This window comes from Xyrauchen texanus, chromosome 33, assembly GCF_025860055.1.
Source record: "Xyrauchen texanus isolate HMW12.3.18 chromosome 33, RBS_HiC_50CHRs, whole genome shotgun sequence".
Taxonomy (NCBI): Eukaryota; Metazoa; Chordata; class Actinopteri; order Cypriniformes; family Catostomidae; genus Xyrauchen; species Xyrauchen texanus.
The window spans coordinates 19,187,061-19,209,772 of NC_068308.1; the positions used below are offsets into that span (position 1 = coordinate 19,187,061).

Below are 22,712 nucleotides of genomic sequence, written 5' to 3' on the forward strand. Positions count from 1 at the left end.
TAAAAATGTTGGTCTTACAGATATTTTGAGACAATTTAACCCATCTGGTACGGACTATAAATTTTTTTATCAGTCCATAAGATTTATTATAGAATATATAATGTCTTGATAACCAAGTCCCTCATTTCATCTCTTGATTGCTCAACTGGAAACATTTTAGTCTCAGATCATGCCCTGGTGAGTTTAGCGGTGTTGCCAAACACGGAGACAAATACATCATATAGTTGGCGCTTTAATGTATCCCTTTTACAAAATCTTGAATTCCAACAAATGTTAAAGGCTGAAATCAATGTTTATATGGAGACCATTTGGTCCTCAGTATCTTCAGTGGGGGTGGCTTGGAAGGCACTTAAGGCAGTTCTTAGGGGTCAGATCATGTAGGATGCCTCTTTCACCAAAGAATCCAAAGCAAGAGAACTCGTGGAGTTGGAAGGGAATATTAAAAGTGCAGAGGCAGAGCTGAAGTGCCAAATGTCACCTGATGGCCTCGAGAATTGAACCGATTAAAATACAGATATAATACTATTTTGTCGTGGAAGGTGGAGTTTTGGCTATTCAGGGCAATAGAGTCATACTTTGAGTCGGTAGACAAGGCAGGAATATGTCTGGCTAGATATATAAAACAGAGTCTTTTTCTATCATTCCCTAATTGAAATCTGCTGGTGGTGAAATATTTACCAATAATATCTATTATATTATATTAAATTCTATTATAATATCTATAATAAATATAATACCAATTTGATATTAATAATGCTTTTAAAGAATTCTATCTTGATATCTATAGTTCAACATCTTTGTCTACTGATGAGGATATTAGAAACTATGTGGAACCAAAGTGACGGCTGAGCAAAATTATTCTCTTGATTCTGAGATAAACTTGGAGGAGTTTGTTGAGAGTTTTATAGTTCGTTTTTAGATCTTATGCTACAGAATTGGCTCTACTTTTGCTATAACATTAGTATACGGAATCATTAAAGAATGGAAAACTTCCACCAACCATGACGCAAGCCCAGATCAGTATGATTCTTAAAAAGGACAAAGTTCCAAGCAAGCGTAAGAGTTACAGTCCAATTTCCCTGATCCAGCTAGACGTTAAAATATTGTCCGAAATTCTGGCTAACAGATTAAGTTATGGCATCTCTTATACATATAGATCTGTTGGGGTTTATTTGGTGCCGTAGCTCTTCTGATAACATTAGGAGTTTCATCAATATCATGTGGTCAGTGGTGAATGATCATACTCCAGTTGCTGCCATCTCACTTGACGCCAAAAAGGCATTTGATATGGAAGAATGGGATAATCTTTTTAAGATTCTGGAAATATACAGGTTCGGGAATACTTTTATTGGTTGGATTAAGTTACTTTATAGACACCCTGTAGCAGTGGTACAAACTAATGGATTAATTTCAGATTGTTTTACTCTGGATAGGGGCACCCGTCAGGGTTGCCCCATTTCCCCATTATTGCTCTGTCTTGCCCTGGAACCATTAGCAGCAGCGATAAGAAAGGAGGATGATTTTCCAGGGGTGGTTATGAGAGGTGTGGCGCATACGCTTTTGCTTTATGCAGATTATATTTTATTATTTGTCTCTGACCCTGCTAGATCTATGGCTTGCATCCACAGATTTATTAATTACTTTCCTAAATTCTCGGGATACAGAGTTAATTGGTCTAATTCCGAAGCTTTGGCTCTGACAGCGTACTGCTGGTAACAGCTTTTTAGCCGGGCATCTTCCATTCGCCCAAATAGGGCATTAACAATTTGGGTATTTTATTCCCAGAATTCATTTTGACACTTTAATAAAAAGGTTTTCATGTGATGTGGGAAGGTGGGCTTCATTACATTTATCGATGATTGTGAAGGTTAATGTTATTAAAAAGAATTGGATTCCAAAATTCAACTACCTGCTACTGTCTCTCCCTATAGATGTACCCCTCTCTTATTTCAAGCAATTTTATAGCATAGCAAACTCCTTCATTTTGAATGGTAAACATCCCAGATTGAACTACTGCCAGGCAACAAGTTGTCTTTTTGATGTATTTATTTACCTGGCTGATGTTGTGCTTTGTATTTGAGATTCCACCATTTGGTGCATCATTATTTAGAGAACTAGGCGCAAAGTGCCCTGAGTAATGATGGGCAAATGTAATCCATCCTCCATCCTTTTTTCTCTGCTGTCGGTTTCTTGCTTTCTTACTCTGGTGCCACAACAGGACCTGAATCACAAATTAGTGCCACCGTCGCACTCCGACTGTCAGTGGAGTTCTTGAGGTTCACCGTAGCCAAAAACTAGAGCACTCTGTGGCCGTAGGGTAGCATCTGTGGAACTGTTGGAGGATGGCTTGACAGTAATTGAAAAATAACCACAGGCAATGGAAGGCATCACTGTCCAGGTGCTCCCACTGCGATATCTGGTGTACACCTGCCCGCCCTCTCCATCTTCAGGCAGAACGGCTGTGCAATAACTGACACCACTTCAGCCAGAGAGGGAGTAATGAGGTCCCTGTTTAACCCACAGGCGATGATTAAAATGTTTATTAACACACTTGATTAACAGGTGATCAGGTATGTCATCCCCCTTGCCGGAGACCACCTGGCCCATCTACGTGACCTCTTCTCCTCTCTGCAGTGAAAAAAATCCCTCTGTTTAATAAAGACCAAGCTCTCTCACACGCGGCAGGGATCTGCATATGTCAAAGTAAACATAATAACCCATATTACCCACACACGGCTGCACACTCATCCATAACTCTTGACCAAAGTGGAGGCACGAACAACAAAACGGCTTCACTTCCAGAGCCTGACAGGGACGTGTAAATACAATCCACCGTGTAATGAATTTGAAACATGAAATTATTAACGGTTTTCTCAAGGCGCTAGTGAAAAATGGCCTTCATTGACTCATTAACTATAGCTGTCATCGGAGAGATGAAACCAGGGCACATTTATTCATTTTTAAATAGCACCCGGATCCATTTTCTCAACTAAGATTAATTTTGCCCGTCTGATGCTAAAATAAATGTATGCATTACAAGTCAATGATGGCTGATTAGGTGATGAATCCATAAGTTAAACAATTCAGAAACATTGTAGCATGATAGACATGGAGAAGAGAGGCTGTACTTACTGTGTCTACCTTCTTTTTGTGAAACGTTTTGCTTGAAAAGAGTGTTTGAGCTATAATTAAAATAAATGCCACTTGGTTTGAATTTTTTTATATATAAAGCAAAAACATTCATGCATTTTTAAGTCTGGCTTAAGTGTCCAAATACTTTTCGGGAAGTAAAGAAATAAAAGTACTGAGATGCATCAAGCAGGTTCTCAGTTCCACACCACACGGAAATAGATTTATAATGGGCTGCAGAACAACCATCCATCCTCCGAGGCAAATGTAGGGTTCTCTCTTCTTGGGTTATTACACAACTGATGGCTCTCCCTCTGACCCACAAATCCAAAAAAGGTAGAGAGAGAGAAAAACACCATACCCAGCTGCTCCTGTTCTCCTGCCACTGCCGACACTAACGCGCCCTCATTTCCTGCATATTTCCAATGCTGAATAAAAGGATATTTGATATGGGAATGAAAGAGGTTCTTCACGTTCCCATTTTGGCAAAGCGAGGTGCTTACCTAATTGCATGCTCTAATCCAACACTTGTGTCTCCCTGAAGTCAGAATACTATCACGTATTTACAAGGAATTTTCAATATGTACTAAGATCTTAGATGCGTGGGTTCGCATGGGATCACATTGGGAGCACACTATCATCAAAGAAAAACTTTCAAAAGAGCTCATCTTATGTATGCACAGTCTGACAGGACACGAGAAAGGCTTGTACTGTGCACTTGTATGTCAATTTGATGTGTCCCAACCATGCATTTCAGTTGCTTTTCCACATCAGAGTACAGTAAGGCACATCATTAGCACAGAAGACATGAAGGAGAGAGGAATCATTTAGACTCCGAGGTGGTGGCCTCCATTGTTACAGTTTTTATTTTTAATCAATGAGTAGAGAAAGCCAACAAGGCAAATGGAGAAATTTGCATCAATATTGCTGCTCTGTGTTAGAGCTGTGTGCCGCATCCAACAGGGAGCCATTACAGACCTGACATACACAGCATGATGGGGCCGCATAAACTCTTTATTAGGCATCCGTTTGGGGTTTCACTGAGGATCGGTCTCCTGTGGGACCACACTTTTATGAACAGATCTGACTGATGCTGTAATTGTGAAACACGATGAGGAGTTGAAGAGGGCTGCAACTGCTGATCTGTGGAAATGCTCATGTTTGTCAAATACATTAAAGAGATGCAAAGCACGATTGTAAAGCTCCACAAACAATTGTTGCTGGGTTTGCATCACCTAGTTAGCCAGATATAGCAGAGGGTTGAGACGCAAACAACACCCATAGGAATTTTGATAAATGCTTCGCATTTCAGTTGCCACCACAACACACTTTTAGCTTGCATATAAGAGTCGTGCATCCACATTGAACTTGCACAGGAGCATCTTACAATGTTCTTCTCCAGCAATCATTTGATGAAACGATGTAGAGATGATTGAAATTCCCAGCATATTGCAGGAAAACTGTGTGAAATTATAGACACAGGCTGTTCAAACATATGACGGCATCCCGCAGAGGGATGTCATGTCATTCATCACACACATCCTAATAGTCTGCAAAAGGAAGGAACAAATGCAATGCAAAATATCAATAAAAGATTTTGTTTTTATCAGAAATAATTCTTGCCCTCTTCTAAGCGCTCTTGGGATTGGGGATGTCAGCGGATCCAACGCATCACTGCACAGATAACTACCTTTTTTTACACTAATTATAAATAAGTCTTATTCTCTGCTAAATCTTTCAGGATAATGTTGTCTGGCTTTGATAAGGTTGTTTTATCTGTGCACCAGCTGAATAGTAGGTACCTCTTAGTTTAGGAGACTTAAAATGAAAGTATTTAATTTTTATAAGTTTGAGTTACTATAGAAAAAAATACATGACATACAAATTATTTTTAAAACTCCCACCATTCACGTTTACATTTATGCATTTGGCAGGCACTTTTTTCCTGTGCATTCAAGCTATATATTTTGTCCTTGGTTTACTAAGATTCAAAATAAAGGGTAATAATTTGTATATCTACTAAATTGTGTGCGCTTCGTGGGATTATTGCCGCTGATTTATTAGGAAGAATCACACAAATGAAAACACATGGAGAAATGTTGGAGGCTTTGCATGTGGTAATCGTTGAAAATGTATTTTTTTTTTTATTGGATAGGCTAAGGCTTATATTATTGGTATAATAATATGATATCATCAAACATAAAGTCATAATAAGAGCAAGTAAGCCAAAATAACCATGTATGACATTCTTAGGACATTTTTCAACAATTGTGGAGAGGAAGACAAAATCACCTAATTTAACAATCATCATGTTAAAGCTTATGTAAATTCCTCTGTGTTAAAATCCTTTTTCCAATCCTAGCATAATATGGCTAGACAACTATTAGTAAGCCATTCATAGGTTCATTTTCTCGAAAACTGTAAACATTGCGTTTCTGTGGTGTTAAGAAAATTGCTCCGTTTTTTTTTTTTTTAGCAACCCGTTTAGACCCACCCCAATAACGTTACTCAACCAATGGCGTGAGTTGGGGCTGTTTTGAAATCAATTGTATGGTTGCACTAGTGGCGCCGAAATTACATACATCAGATTTAAGCAATTTCACCAAAGATGTATACCAAAGAGAAATCTGAATTTCAAACTGTTCAATACCAATGCAGAATGCAGCGTGCTCTGAGGGAGAGATGCATGCGAAAGAGACGCTGAAGAAGGGAATCTCCAGTTAAAAGGAATCTTTAATTAAAACAGTAAAATAATACATAATTTGGACATTTTTAAGTTTGTCAGCAAAACTTTAAGAGACATCTGAAAGACACAATGCTCAGAACACTACATTTGTACACTTTTAGTGAGTGCCCTTCTCTTTTGCATGTATAAAACCCCTGGAACCCTTGACCTTGTTGTTGTTAGCACCATGCTCTTTCCGATGAGCTGTAAGACTTACCAATCCTTTTCAACACATTAAAAATGCTACAAAGGTTCAAGGTTCAAGAAAATGTTAATAGTTCAAAAGAGAGGCACATCTCATCACAATTAGTCCATGCTACAGCACAAGAACAATGGCTTACCATCATTGCCTTGGCTGCATTCCCGTTTCAGCATTTGGACAGCACCAACATACTTCTTCAGCTGGACCTTCAGAACTTCATTCTCTCTGCAAAACAGACCAACAATGTAATGCTCAACTTAAGATATTCAAAAAGGTTGAAAAAAATATATAAAAAATACTAAAAAGGTATAAAAAAAAAGAAAAGAAAATTAAACCATGGTTAATTTCTTTTACAAGTGACCATACAGAACTATTTCAGATTTAATCAAATTATGTTTTGTTGGATTTTTCAAATATGTTATAACTACAAAACAATTTTTTAATTACAAATTACTGAAGGCATACATTTTTTTGCTTATTTTGTGAAGGAGATAAAGTAAAAAAAAATCCTTTAGTAGGCATAAGAAGAATCTGACACTATCCTGACATTCAAAGTCAAGATGTACATGCAGTATAAGGCAGAAAATGGTGAGTCTTCCACAGCAATCCCCCCCACTGAATTCAATTTCAAGAACTCTTTTAGACTGCAAGTTTAATAAGGCTCATCTAGGGAACAAATATGTGTGGCTGGTTACTACTGGTTCAGGAAAATCAATCAGAATCAATCCAGGTTGCGTTACTGTGAAAAACATCCCTTCCTATTCCTCCAGTACACCTTTTGTAACTGGCTTATCACTGCCCATTTCATACCCTTCAATAGATAAAGAGAATGAAGGAGATCCAAATGCATTTGGCAGATTCTCAAAGGAGGGGACTAGGTTGTCATTCGCACTGGCGAGCTGCACACAATTCTGCAGCGATTTAATTAAAAGTTAATAAGTGACAGCTTCTCTGTGGGGAGGATTGACAAGTCAGGTGTGCCAAATTGATCTTTTCCATTGCTCTTGCAGAGCACTCCTCAGTGTTCACACATGCCAGTATATTCATATTTGAAAAGCAACATCCAGCACCAGAGGGGGGATGCTGGTGTTCCTCTGAAGGCTTATGGGTCACGTAGTGATGTAAATGGCTGAGATTTAAACAGGTCTTCCTAATGAGTGCCACCTTGGACAGACAGATAATGTCATTCTCTCCCAAGTAACATTAAACAGTCACTTGACTCTAGAATGAATGTGCATGTATAAAACAAATATCCAGAACACACAAAGGTCACTGTTCTTAACATTGTTCAGAACACACTAGGTCAGTAATCTAAACCCTTTATTATTACCCCGAAATTTAAAATGGTCTCATTTTATACACATGTCATTCAAATACCATATGCTGTTGTTATTGTTTTTCCATGGAAAACAAAAGAAGAATTTGAGACTCTTTATGCTGCTCTTTTCCATACAACCTTTCACAGGGACCACAAGCTCCAAAAAGGTTATTAAAAAAAATAAAAAAATTTATAAAGCCTCCCCATGTATCTATATTTATATTCAACTATTTGTGTATTCATATCATGTAAACACACAACTAAGTTCAATACAGTTACTTACAAATCAATTTAATGAGCTCACCAAGAGACAAAAACGTGATGTTTCGAGCTACATACACTTCATCAGATAACTGAAATATATCCAAATTAATTGGAATTGAAATTGGAATTGATTTTTAATAAAATTAAATGATGGCATTGTGATGTATCGCAATATGTATCGTATCGTGAGGTGCCAGGCCATACCCAGCCCTACAATATATGGAAAATTGCTGTATGAACATTCTTAAAATTCTTCTTGTTCCACAGAACAAATAACAGCATACAGGTTTGGAATAACATGAGTAAATAATGTCAGAATTTTCACTGGTGGGTGAACTATTCCTTTAACTGAACACCCTAGTGACATATTCTGTCATCTAAAATATGAGTTTCAGTACATATGTTGTTATTCATTTTACTTAGTTGCTTCAAGTTGGCTGAGGTCACATGCAGATAAAGCCAGCCTTTTCTAACATGAATAACAACCATGTGCTATCCTGTATACATGCAACCCCATACAGTACAATTAGACAGATATTGTCTTTAAAATGCACTCTTCCTCACAATGGATTCCTTTATGTAAATCCTTTAGTGAAATTGGATTAAAGAAAAAGCATTAAAAGTCATATTTAGGCAGCATAAAAGTGTCCATGTGACTCCAGTCGATCAATGAATGTCTTCTGAAGCAAATAGTGTACTTCCATTATTAGGACCTGACAGAGCTCTAGATTCGTCTAAAAATCGTCATTTGTGTTTTGCTGAAGAAATGAGATATACACATATGGGATGGCATCAGGGTAAGAGAATAATGAGAGAATTTTCATTTTTGGGTGAACTATTCCTTTAACCTCAGGAGAAGAGTTCAAATGTAATATGTTCTCAGAATACAATATAGAATCCACACATTAAAATGATCACATGTTAAGGAAAATGCATGGACATGATTGGGTGCCCATCAGGGTTGGCAGGACAGAGTGACAATCAAATTACCAGTCACAAAAGCTATCCCAAAATCAGCCCAATGAACAAAAAGCTAGCCCTATAATCATCCCAATAGCACAACTCTAAATATGCTACAGATTATGGAGTTCCTAATATACATACACAGATTTTCTTTCATTTGTAACCCTACTTTATAATGCAAGTAGAAGCATTAAACATTTAAGAAAACGTCAAGTTCACAACCAGAATTTGGTTCACAATATTGAAATTGGTACCGTATTATTTGTAATAAGTAACAAAATGCAACAAATTTCAACTGAGGCTATACAGGCTTATAGGGGGTTCTTGGATATGATAAATACATAAAGTACCATGTACTGGTTTTTTTTATTTCCTTTATAGGCCTATAGCCTACAATATAGTTACCTGATTTCTATAAATTCACTATTGTAAACAAAATAATATTCAGCTGTAAAACAGTATTACCTGTTTTGACTGGCAGAAGATTGGTTGTTGGTTGGTCAAAAATACTCACATTCAAATCTAATAATTATGATATGTCAAACCCTTAAAACCCAGTATAACAGGAGCCCATTTCTACTGGGAAATCGTAGACTTGGCAGCTCTTGTGCACATAGAACTCAAAAGAAAATCTCACAGATTTCCATAGAATTGTAATGTCATCAGTTGTAAAATTCTGTAAATCCCTGAATCCTACATGTTTATTTCATATTTTGGCTAATTATCCTTTCAGCTGCCAATAAAAGTGTAGTACTCTCAGCTCTCATGTTAAAGTACATTCTGCAGATTTTCTGAAAAATCCATACAGAAAATATGGAAAAGGTTTTCAGATTCTAGGCCCATCTGGGCCTACACATGATTAACATGTAGGATTCTCCAAGTAGGATTTTGCTTAGGGCCCCCATATGCTCCCCTTTTCCCCCCAGAAACTTCCCTGACATCATCATCATCATGGTAAATGAAAAATAATTTTAGCAATTTTTAAAAACATTGATGGATAATTAAAATGCTTTGTATCAACAACTGACAGCCAGGATTTTGCCTACACTGAAATATTTTTTGGTGGCCACCAAAGTAAAATTTCTAATTGAGAAGGCAAATCTAATGATATTCATCTTGCGTTTAGAGCTTTGCAAGTGGTAAATGCGCTTCTCATCTGAAAAGCATTAAGGAAGTCTGATTTCACACAAGTTTGACACAAGATTAGAAAAGGGAGGGACGCGAGCGAGTGGGGATTTCAGGAGAGAGGCGAGATATTCCAAGTGTTTCCAAAAGATTAATTCATAGGATATTGCTCATTGTTTAGGTGACAAGATTTCAAGACAGCAGTGTCTGTTGTTCTACACATTGCAATGGCAGGATAAACAGAAAAAATGCAAGAACCCAAAACACAGAGCTTAAACAACAAATGACTGTAGTGCATCCTCATCACATAATTAATTAGGGGGTTTTATAAACACTTGGTCACTTTATGCATTTTTACTGATCGGATTGCAATCCGATCAGGACAAGACCAAGTGTAACGATCTGATCACAATGCATTTTGGGCACATTTACTCCTGGAATTGAATGTGGTCAAGTGCAATCTGATAGTGATCCAATCCCCAAAAACGCATGTTAATGCAAGGTGTAAATGGGGCTCCAAAGTGAACATTATTGTGCAACCTCTGAACAGACCTGAGGTCAAATACATTTTAATATAATTCAGATCAGCCCGGTGTCCAGGTGAAATGTTGATTAAATCCTCACACAATAATACAAAAAAGGGTCAGGATAAATCGCAATAGCTGGCAGGACTTTCAGACTTCAGGACTTTTTTTAATTTAAAGTGACTTTTAAATGAGTCAGCTTGTTGTCAGTTAGCCTAAACGGGCTGATGAAGAGTAAGTGGAGGGATGCACCATTCAGGCATGGTGCAGATGTCAACAGCATGATACAGAGTGTGGTTTTCTCCCCCATATTCCTGTTTTTGACACAGCATCATCCTGACAAGCCTGCCTCCTGCTCTCAGCTGCTGTCCTCCTACTGAGCTAAATTAATTTGTTCATTCACTCCCCTCATTATTCCCCTGAGGAACCACTACATTCAAGTTGATGAAATGCTCACAAAAGCATGATGTCTCTCCTAATATTCCACCACTTCAGGAAGACAAAAACACCACCAGTAATGGAGTGTTCGGTAAAGTTGTATGTTTTCAACTGGTTTGGTTTCAGGACACAGATGTTAAACTGACATCAAGTGGCGACCCAACTTAGAACCAAAATTGTTTAGCATACAAAAACGTCCTTAAAATCAATAACTGATATGCATTAATATAACTATGAACTGTCATGTTAATAATTTTATTGTAGGACGTATGCAGAGTCTAAATAAGAAAACAATTGAAATGATTTCACCATTTTGGTTACCAAACTCTTGCATTTCAATGTTTTTGGCAGCCAATTGTGCCTTTCACACATGCAACCAGGTAAATCACAGGACAATCGCTGGGTTGCCCACCACATGTGCTTTTCACACATGCAACAATTTTCCAAATGTTTTTTCTGTTTTCTTAGTACCATTCACACATCAGCACCAAATGCTGTTAAACTCTGTGATGTTGTTTGAAGTAAATGGCATCTACATGGCTGTGCCGTAGGCTTCTTGTTTGAAAACATGGCGGGTATGATTTTCTGAAAGTATGCAGTTGGAAATTTTGGTGATGTTTTCCATTTTTTGGCAGATGTTTACATTTATTTACAGGGCTGTAACCAATGTTTGAAAATTATGAGGTTTGGGGTGGGTTGCCCAGAATTGTACATTTCTGGCATTCTAAACTGTGTGTGTGTGTCTCTGTTTCATTCTGTCTTTTTTGTGGGAGATGGACATTGATAAATTAGACCTTACTGACTGCACCACAATTTGTAAATAGTTTACTTTAGGTGTGGAGAATTAATGCATTTACTTATTATTCATGCAAAAATTCTTATTAATATTGTTCATATTAATAAGCATTGCAGCATGAATAATAAGAAATAAGAACATTGAGAAGGGGTGCTCACACTTCCATTGAATAAGATGTACTTTTTCATAATGCTATTATAGTAAGAACTACAATGCAAAATGTACAAAGGCCTACATTGCAAGCTGAGTTGTCACAATACAACATTTCATTAGTCGATACCAACAACAGTGAAATTGAATGATTCTCTAAACCATTTCTGATACCACAAAAAACTAATACTAGTTTGATAATTAAACATTGTTTCAAATACTCAAGTAATTATTAAAGACAAAGCATAAAATGAGAACAAAGAAACAAATGACAAGCAACGGAAACAAATGAAAAATAATAAAACAAAGAAATACAACTTAAGAAAAATGTGCTTCAAGATTTTAACATCAGTATCAAATATTTAAATACATTCAGAATGAATTGTAGTGAAACTCACTGGTCTTCACTGTATAATTATAATACCCGAATACTTCTTATTGACAATAAATTAATCTAGCCAAGAGCAGGAGTGGTTTTCTAGTTGTTTATTGCGGTTTGATTTATATTAACAACATATTAGAGAGTGGGAGATCTGTTGGGCTGTATTTACACAATTTCGATATCCACTTTTTTGGCCCACTGTTTATGTTCACTTTTGACATAATTGACTGTGATTAAAATAATACCTTGCCAAGATGGGCATTATGGGTGTATTTGACCATTCTGGCGTGAATCCACACTCAGAGAGCATACACACACACACACACACACACACACACAAGCTACCTGTAGTTAGAAAGCACGTTGCAACAGAACCGAAGAAATAAAAATAAGATTCTTGTTATTTGTGTGATTTTTCTCTCTACTCTCTCTTTCCTTTTTGACCTGTTATTGAGATCAACCAGTGGTTGTCTCGCGATCGACTGGTATATACTGAATATTCATAATGCTCTTCTGAATGTAGCAATGGCGTTGCGAAATGAATGAATAGAGTAAATGATTTGAAATGGACTAAAATGAATGAAATATCCTGTCCTTCCTCTGTGACCTAATAGCTGTTACAGTCATGTATATGCAGTTGCTTGAGAAACTACGGAGAACAAAATGCTGTTGCAAGCATCCGAAGGTGGAGATGCTATCAGTGGTTGAAAAGCACAGTAATACAGTGTACATATATCGCTACAAACAGGTCTGCGCATTCCCGAAGGAGGCTGGTGATTTTATTGTATGTAACAGAATCACTTACTGTTCCTGTCAGCGGATGAAGAGAAGCGCTTTAGTTTCACTTCTGAGCAATTGTTGACATTTTTCTTACTTCAGATTCCCTGATGATATGGCGTGAAGTCAAATTTGTCATCTCTGTCAGAACTTTCTTACGTCAGCCTGTCCTGACCTTGTTTGAACTGAAATCGGTAATCTTATGGCTCTGTTCATCACATCAATATGGAAATTTACTCAACAGGTAATGATACAACTCCTCATAGAGGGAAATTGCCAGAGCAAAATTTACCAGTATTTTCAAAAGGGTCGTGTTCATACATGACCTCTAACCTGAAAATATCATTACATTTTCTGGAAAAGACTATGTGTGAAAGGTTTTAATAACTCACAGCACAAAACACATTGTGGTCTGCACTTTTAATCTTTATTCTCACTACAAGTGACCTTGTATATACTCTGGGTCATATTTTTGTACCTAGCATAGCTTTGTTAATGGTTTTGAGGATGAGGGGATGTCACACAACCTGTCCATTTTGGCATCTACCTAATTTAGCCAGTTTCTAACAAGTGACAGATACATTTGCCAAAAATTTAAAAAACTGAAAATATGGAAGTTGGACGCACAGCCTTTGACATCAGCAACAAACAAAAAAAAATAAAGAAAAATATATTTCTCCACTTTAAAAGTTGATAAGCTTATTTATTCGGCTGTCCTAGTGTTGTGTTGTAAAGTCTGTAATTCTAGTAAATCAGATCATCTCTCTCTCTCACATGTAGGATTGGAAAGTCTTTCATAGTAATGAACCGGTTCGTTTGGAGTTAGTAAAATGCTGCTGTTCATTACTATGTTTTTGACTCATTAATAAATTAGTTTATTTTCTAATTTTTTAGTTCTATTTAGTGTATCTGTTTAAGTGGGAGAGCTTTGTGTTGGCAGGAGTGTGATAGTGTTTGGCCCCTTGCAGTATGAATCCCAATTTTTAAATACTGCCCACAGAGCCAGGCTGAATCAATGGAGCTAAGCCTATGAGACGGCTCACAGGTGCTGCCACAGAGTACACAGCCGTAAGGGGCATTTCCACACTTTATTTTTAGTCCTGTCGACTGGAACAGATTAGATTTGATTTAGACAAACTGACTGGACCCTCAATCTATCAGTTTGCAAGACTATGAGACAGGAAGCAAGAGGAAAGACTTAGAAAAACATGACTTACTAAAGCAGTGGAGATCAATGAGAGATAGCATATTTCAGGTTGCTCATACTTAGTTAACTGATATTTGAAACACTTAATGGTTTGTAATGATTTTATTGTTGATAAAAAACATGTAAACTTATGTAACTCACTGTCTGAGGTTGGTTAGTCTCAACCAAATATGGCATTATAGACCGCAACATTGACAGCTCAGTTTTCTGAAGAATTTTTTCCATTCATTTTCACGATAGACATTTCAGAAAATTCTTAAAATAATACACAAATATAAACGCCTTGAACCAAACCAACAAGCTCTGTGACTGAACATTTGATTTGACCATGAAAAGGTATTTTGAAAGCTTGTGTACTTATATGAGGGACTGAATTAACTACCCGTCCAATCAAAGACCACAAATTAAGTAATTCAATGAAGTATAGGTTATTTTAAAGTGTTTTCTGGAAATACCACTGCTGTCTATTATGTTCTAAAGCTACAACATCCCATCTGAAATAACATTCAGTAGTACCTAGCTATCTTCAGCTTAATACCCGTTTATATAAGAATAATCTTTGGTTCATCAGATTTGCGTTACTTACCTCATGAGGGCCTGTACTTTGGCAGCATGTCTCTCTTCTAGCTCAGCCAGTTTCTTCTTCAAACTGTCCACCTCCTGCCTGAGCCCAGCAGAGTGCTCCATCTCCCCATCCAGGAGACTGCGCAGAGACCTGTACGACATTTTTTTTTTAAACAGTAGGACACACACACACAAATACATACATCTGACCAACTTTTCTTTAATTACTACCAATGCCCATGATAATTACCTGGCTGCACATTAATAATTGTGCACATTATGACTACAGACAAAATGGTTCTCATTCATTAGACGAGAGAAACATTTATTTCTGTGTTAAATTGTTTGTAAAAAAAAAAATTAAACGTTATTACATAAGTTGGCAGCAAATTTCGTTTACAAAATGGATGCACCAAATTTTCGGCAAGCAAAAATATTTTTTTATATATATATATTGTTGGGACATGAACGTCGCCTGTCATGCTACTGCACATATTCATATGTCGGAGCACTGCCCACAAGGCTACTGCTCTGACACCAAAAATTTTAAGATTCATGCCTTGACAATATGTGACTATTCAGTGCAACATTTCCTGTAATATATGAGGAGGTGGTGAAAAGGCAGAAGAGCTTCTGTTACTAAAGAACCTGCCATGTTTCCTTTAGACATGGAAAATATGCATTTGTCCTTTGTAGTGTATTTTAAGAACTTTGTTGTTATCGGGTAAAATTGTGCATATATTACCCAAGTAACTTTCAGATTTATTTTGAGATCATTGCTAGTATTCTGTTTTCTGCACATCAAACAGTAACATTTATTCTGTTCAGAAAAGAGTTAGTAAGTCAATATTGCATTGAACAACACGCCCGTAATTACACTGTTTTTACATGTCCGAAGTAGTACAATATTTTTGGTCCCAATTTATATTAGGTGTCTTTAACTACGATGTACAAAAATTTAAATACATACAATACAAATGTACTTATTGTGTATCTCCTGTTATTCTGCCAAATTCTCACAAGATTCACATTTGCTGCTAATGTAATGGCTAGGTTAAAGGTTAGGTAGGGTTAGGGGATAAATTAGGGTTTAGATTAGGGTTGGGGTAGGGTTAGGTTTAGGGTTAGAGGTAAGCAGTGCTGGGCGGATTACAGGTACTGATTAAAAATTTAATGAAAATAAATTAAATCAGTAAAGTAATAGATTACATTTTGGGTAATCAAATCTGAATACTTTTGGATTTATTCCAACCTAATTCTATTTTATTTTATGCCACATGCATTTGAGTAGCATAATCATTTTAATATTGAAGTACAAAGAGGAAGAAAATGTATTCCATTCTTTGAAATATTGTGTACCCTGCTGGCAGGACCCTTAGAGATAGCATCCACTAGATCTTTTGAAGCAATTATGTTCAATGTGTGAGCTGCACACCATTGGTGAGGTAGTAAGAAACAATTAAATATTTTTTAAAAACATATCTAGTTCATTTTAAGTGCATAAAACCATAGAAACATCACATGAACAATAGTCCATCACCTATTCCTTAGTTAAGGTGCATATCTTACTGTTGTAACGTAAAAGGAGAACATGCTCACAATGTTAATCTGCGATAAAATTTTGCTTCAGGGTAAGAATATGATGATATTGATATGAAAATAATCAATACCTTATTAACAATTTGCAGCCCTTACCTTGTTAATATGGAATCATGTACAGGTGAAACTCGAAAAATTAGAATATCGTGCAAAAGTTCATTAATTTCAGTAATTCAACTTAAAAGGTGAAACTAATATATTATATAGACTCATTACAAGCAAAGTAAGATATTCCAAGCCTTTATTTGATATAATTTTGATGATTATGGCTTACAGCTTATGAAAACCCCAAATTCAGAATCTCAGAAAATTAGAATATTGTGAAAAGGTTCAGTATTGTAGGCTCAAAGTGTCACACTCTAATCAGCTAAACACCTGCAAAGGGTTCCTGAGCCTTTAAATGGTCTCTCAGTCTGGTTCAGTTGAATTCACAATCATGGGGAAGACTGCTGACCTGACAGTTGTGCAGAAAACCATCATTGACACCCTCCACAAGGAGGGAAAGCCTCAAAAGGTAATTGCAAAAGAAGTTGGATGTTCTCAAAGTGCTGTATCAAAGCACATTAATAGAAAGTTAAGTGGAAGGGAAAAGTGTGGAAGAAAAAGGTGCACAAGCAGCAGGGATGACCGTAGCCTGGAGAGGATTGTCAGGAAAAGGCCATTCAAATGTGTGGGGAGCTTCACCTGGAGTGGACTGAGGCTGGAGTTACTGCATCAAGAGCCACCACACACAGGCGGGTCCTGGACATGGGCTTCAAATGTCAAGCGTCTTACCTGGGCTAAAGAAAAAAAAGAACTGGTCTGTTGCTCAGTGGTCCAAAGTCCTCTTTTCTGATGAGAGCAAATTTTGCATCTCATTTGGAAACCAAGGTCCCAGAGTCTGGAGGAAGAATGGAGAGGCACACAATCCAAGATGCTTGAAGTCCAGTGTGAAGTTTCCACAGTCTGTGTTGGTTTGGGGAGCCATGTCATCGGCTGGTGTTGGTCCACTGTGCTTTATTAAGTCCAGAGTCAACGCAGCCGTCTACGGGACATTTTAGAGCACTTCATGCTTCCTTCAGCAGACAAGCTTTATGGAGATGCTGACTTCATTTTCCAGCAGGACTTGGCACCTGCCCACACTGCCAAAAGTACCAAAACCCGGTTCAATGACCATGGTATTACTGTGCTTGATTGGCCAGCAAACTCGCCTGACCTGAACCCCATAGAGAATCTATGGGGCATTGCCAAGAGAAAGATGAGAGACATGAGACCAAACAATGCAGAAGAGCTGAAGGCCGCTATTGAAGCATCTTGGTCTTCCATAACACCTCAGCAGTGCCACAGGCTGATAGCATCCATGCCACGCCGCATTGAGGCAGTAATTAATGCAAAGGGGCCCAAACCAAGTACTGAGTACATGTGCATGATTATACTTTTCAGAGGGCCGAAATTTCTGTATTTAAAATCCTTTTTTTTATTGATTTCATGTAATATTCTAATTTTCTGAGATTCTGAATTTGGCGTTTTCATAAGCTGTAAGCCATAATCATCAAAATTATATCAAATAAAGGCTTGAAATATCTTACTTTGCTTGTAATGAGTCTATATAATATATTAGTTTCACCTTTTAAGTTGAATTACTGAAATTAATGAACTTTTGCACGATATTCTAATTTTTCGAGTTTCACCTGTACTTTATAAAAAAGTAACCGTAGCCTGATTAAGAGTATTTTAAAATGTAATTTATTCCAATGACAAGTAATTCATTTTTGTAATCTGATTATATAATTCACATTAAATGTAATCCATTACTACACAGAACAGGGGATAAGAGTAACAGTGTGACTACAGATGTAATTAAATGCAGGTACTTTAAAATGTAGTAAATACAGTGTGTACATAATAAATTCATTGTATCAAATGTTTAAGTACATAGTAGTTAAGGACACCTAATATAATGTGGATCCATATTTCACATTTTGATACAATATTTTAAAGTAATTGGTGCATGGATGATATTGTAGTAATGCTAAATAAAGGAGTAACTAGAGAAAAAATATTATAATATTAATATAATTTTTTATAGTTATTACAAACAAAGACTTAATTAAAATGAGCATTTATGGGTTTCAGTTTTCGCCCAATTGTGCCCAGCACATTTGGTTTTAGCCAAGAATTTTAATTTCATCGCATCACTATATTACAAAATATTTCTGAAAAAAATGTGTAATGTTCTTGTTTCATTAATGACCACAGCAACCAATAAAGGCTTTTCTTACGTGTTCTGCTCCATGACCTCATCCTTCCTGTTCATCATGACCACAATGGCTTGCCGTAGTTCAGCTATGGAGAAGGAAAAACAAAAAAATCAATGTTACAAAGGTATCAAACCCTTCTCAAAATGAACAAGGGCTTTTGTCTTCACCCGACTCGCCTAAGAAACAAAAACACGATTTATGAACAATAAAACTCAATTTCTCAATGGGATTTGATGTCCCATCCAAATCTTTAAATAAGAGTTACTGTTTTATAATGCAAGAATAATACCAGCCAGACATTCATTTCTATAGGGCTGCCCCCTGATTGTCGACCAGGCTTTAGTCTTGGACGACCAAGTTTTGTCGGTCGGTCACAGAAAACAATAAATAAATAAATAAAAATTCACAGGAAACCGATGACTCCAATCTGCTGGAATCCGCTGGTTGGATGCTAGGTGGTACTCCGGGATAATTTTCATTGAGCAGGGTTAGGGATAAGCCTACACAATAAAGCAAGACACCTTGATTTCAAACTTTGAACTTTATTTTTGTATTTATTTTAACTAAAAATTCAAAATGAAACTGGAAAAATATTTAAGTACAATTAAAAGTTTTTGAACAATGTCTTTACAACAGTTGTCAACATCTCTCTGGCAAAGAACCTACTTCATCAGTGCTTTCTCTACTGGTCAGGTATTTGGTTGTCTGGGAAAATACATCATGTGTGTGAATAAATTAGTTTTGGTCCCTCCTTCGCAATATCCAATTACATCGGTAACCCCCGGGCTGAGGGATCAGTGAATATTCTTGCTTTAGTGATTTTGAATTGAAAATGACATTTATTTATTCAAAAAACAAAAAACTTATATCAAATACATTTCTAAATTCAAATAGCACTCCAAATGAAACTAAAAAGCAAATAAATAATAAAGTGATAAAATAATAATAAAAGTAACCACCTTTCCATTTACCGTCATGCAGGTGGAAAATTACTTACACAAATAAAGACATAAAAACAATTATAAATGTAAAAATAATAATTATAATAGTGATAACCACTGAAATATAAATCATGGTTCCAGGTGAACGTGTTTTTGTATTATTTCATGTTTTAAATCAAAATAAATAAATTGAACTCAAAACACCTCCTGAGCTGAGATGTCTGAGGTCATTTACACTCATAGATGATACGGTTCTTGCAACAAAAAGATTTCAGAAGACTGAAACAAACAAAGTGTGACAATCTTTTACATGTGTTCCACGAGATGTATAAACAGTGTCATACATGTGCATAGACGCTTTTCTGTCATCTGTTCTTAATAATATAATAAAGTGTGTTTCTTCTAGGGTGTGTCTATGGGCAAATTATTTGTTATATTAATTTGATAATAATAATAATAGCCTAAAATAATAAAAGTTTAATAAATTAATGGGAAAATTAGCCAAATATCGTCTTGACATCTTCAAAGGCATCAGATATTGACGATCACTCGGACCATTGTCGATCCCCGAGATGTGATCGCTTCATGTGTGTGCTTGTAATATGTAGATTTTAAAGGCTCATTATTACGGTTTAGTATTTCTCTGTAATGTAGAACAGTGTTAGCAATGTTACTGATAACATACTTTCTCAGCCCTGGAACTCAAACTATTTTCTGATGCCCCTCGATATATATATTTATAAGTAATTCAATTAATACCATAAACGTGCAACTAGTCGTCTGACGGTTTAAACTAACACTTACTAGTCAACAAGCAATCTCTTTGGTTGGGGCAGCCCTAAATTTCTATAAAGTGAGGGTGACGTGAAAGGGTACGGCATTTATAACACAGCCAGAAGGAAAGCCTTAGCAGATTTAGTCTCAAAACACATGCTTCTGTGAATAATCATCTGTTAATGAAACTGGAAAGTATTTTCAGAGTACTTCAAAGGGGTGCTCTTCAAAATAGGTGCCATTTGTGCCCCTCATATACATAAATACGAGTAAAAAGAATTGTTTAATATAAAATAGCTGATGCCAAACTCACTTTGTATTAATATAGACATTTTGTAGGTTTTTATTTTCTTTTTCTTTATCATAAGCCTTTTGCATGTATTTCCAACTTCTATATTGTATGTTCATATTTAAATATGCACATTTTCATGAAAATAAAATATATGTAAACTAAACCTAGCATTATCTTAACTCACTCGCTCTCTCTCTCTCTCTATATATATACACACGCACACACACATTTAAAGATTTTAGTTGGCATAATGCGGTTATAAATAGTTCGGAAGTTCCTGGGCTATGCATCAACCCACTTCACATAATTTTTACCCTTTCTTAAGTTAACTTTTCTATAAATTTAAAACTCATAATTAAAAAAAAATATATATATATATATATATATATATATATATATATATATATATATATATATATATATATAATTATAAAAAATGTCATTCATAATTTAGCTCATAATGACACTATCCTTCTTTCGGGTACATTTTTCCTCTATATATCAGAAAGAAATGGCACAATGTTAGTACAGTAATCTCAGATTGAACTGTTAAACTGTCAACTCTGTTATTACCAAAATTTTAAATTTATGAAGGCATAATTATGTCCCAACATAGTAAAATGTAAATATTAAAGGAATAGTTCACCCAAAAATAAAAATGATTTCACCATTTACTCACAATTATGATATTCCAGATGTGTATGACTTTCTTTCTTCAGCAGACCACAAATTAAGATTTTAAAAATAATTTCTCAGCTCTTTTGGTCCATACAATTGAAGTGAACGGGTGCCAAAATTTTGAAGCTCAAAAAAAAAAAATAATAATAATAATAATAAAATCACAGAACATCAGTGTGAGAAACAGATCAATATTTTAGTAAATTTTTACAATAAATTATCCTCCCAGCTCAGTCAATCTAACTTTAACTTTCATGTTTTTCTTCTTGTGTATTTCGTGATTCACATTCTTCATGCATATGCCCCCTACTGGGCAGGGAGAAGATATATTGATCTGTATTTCACCTACACATCATATCACTCCTTAAGATGTGGATTTAACAACTGGAGTCATATGAATTACTTTTATGCTGCCTTTACATTCTTCTTGGAGCATCAACATTTTGCCACCCATTCATTTGTATTGTATGGACCAACAGAGCTGAAATATTCTTCTAAAAATCTTAATTTGTGTTCTGTAGAAGAAAGAAATCATACACATCTGGGATGGCATGAGGGTGAGTAAATAATGAGAGAATTAACATTGTTGGGTGAACCATCCCTTTATCTTGCACAATGCAATTTATTAACACTTAAATACATTACTGGTCTGATAGAATCTTTAAAATCGTACAAAAATTACTTATACAAAAAAAACTACTTTTCAAACTTGAAACGGAACCAGGTTCAAAGAGCTACCCCAAAACACTAGGGAAAAACACTTGGCACACTATAAAAATCCAGACATTCATGGCTTACAGAGAGAAGGGAGGCAGCTTCTTTGTTTTGTTTGCACTCCTAAAGCTAAATAACTGGCTCTGGATAACCCAGATAACCCTCACATCACAGCTCCTGAAGACAAAGCCTGAACATTCCTATCAGTCCATTATCAATTAATGAATCTCAAAGGAACCGTAAGCTCGGACAGAGCCATCTATATAAACCTGGCTGCCCTGATCCACATTTAGCAATCTTAAAGTACCTTAGCTACAAGAAACCCTTACATGTCTGTGTTATTTTCTTGAGCAGCTACAACGTTTGTTTCTTTGAAGAGCAATACGGCTCAATTGCTCTTTCTCTCTCTACGTACAAAGCTTATCAGACTACCAGAGATCAATTTGGCATAAAATGTTTGCAGATATAACAAAAGGTCAGAACTTGTTTTATGGAGTCATTTTGCTGTGCATGGTTATCCCAAATGAGGGCATTGGAGATGTGTGTGTATGCTGGAGAGCAGTTTGGAGGAGAACTCTAACTGAAGAGCCTGCTTCCTCTCCCCGAGCCCTTCATCTGAAGGAGAAGCAACACAGCAGGATGAGGTGGTCCAAGTATGTTTGTAATCCTGAAGGAAAGCAGGCAGAAGCATGTACAGGAGGTGAAGCATTGATTTCCTTCCCAGAATGTAAGCTTCAGAGACAAGTCTGAGATTAGGGGCCACCTGTTTTTTTTTTTTTTATTTTACAACAGATACCACAGTCTGATGCAAATGATTATGTTGAAATGTCTGGTAACGGAAATACATAATCGATTTATTCTACTATTTGACACAATAATTAATAACCACCAGACAACAATAAAACATTTT

The 22,712-nt window shown here is 36.2% G+C and overlaps 1 protein-coding gene across 2 annotated transcripts in view; it reads right to left on the bottom strand.

The window, feature by feature from the left end:
- snx29 (sorting nexin 29) overlaps positions 1 to 22,712 on the bottom strand; it is a 144,882-nt gene that overhangs the window by 104,640 nt on the left and 17,530 nt on the right. For both annotated transcript variants that reach the window (XM_052103465.1, XM_052103464.1), the window contains exons 12-14: positions 18,425 to 18,488; positions 14,587 to 14,715; positions 6,196 to 6,281 (exon numbers count right to left, since the gene is read on the bottom strand). In XM_052103465.1, the coding sequence (XP_051959425.1) occupies positions 6,196 to 6,281; positions 14,587 to 14,715; positions 18,425 to 18,488 (279 nt within the window). The remainder of the gene's footprint in view (positions 1 to 6,195; positions 6,282 to 14,586; positions 14,716 to 18,424; positions 18,489 to 22,712) is intronic.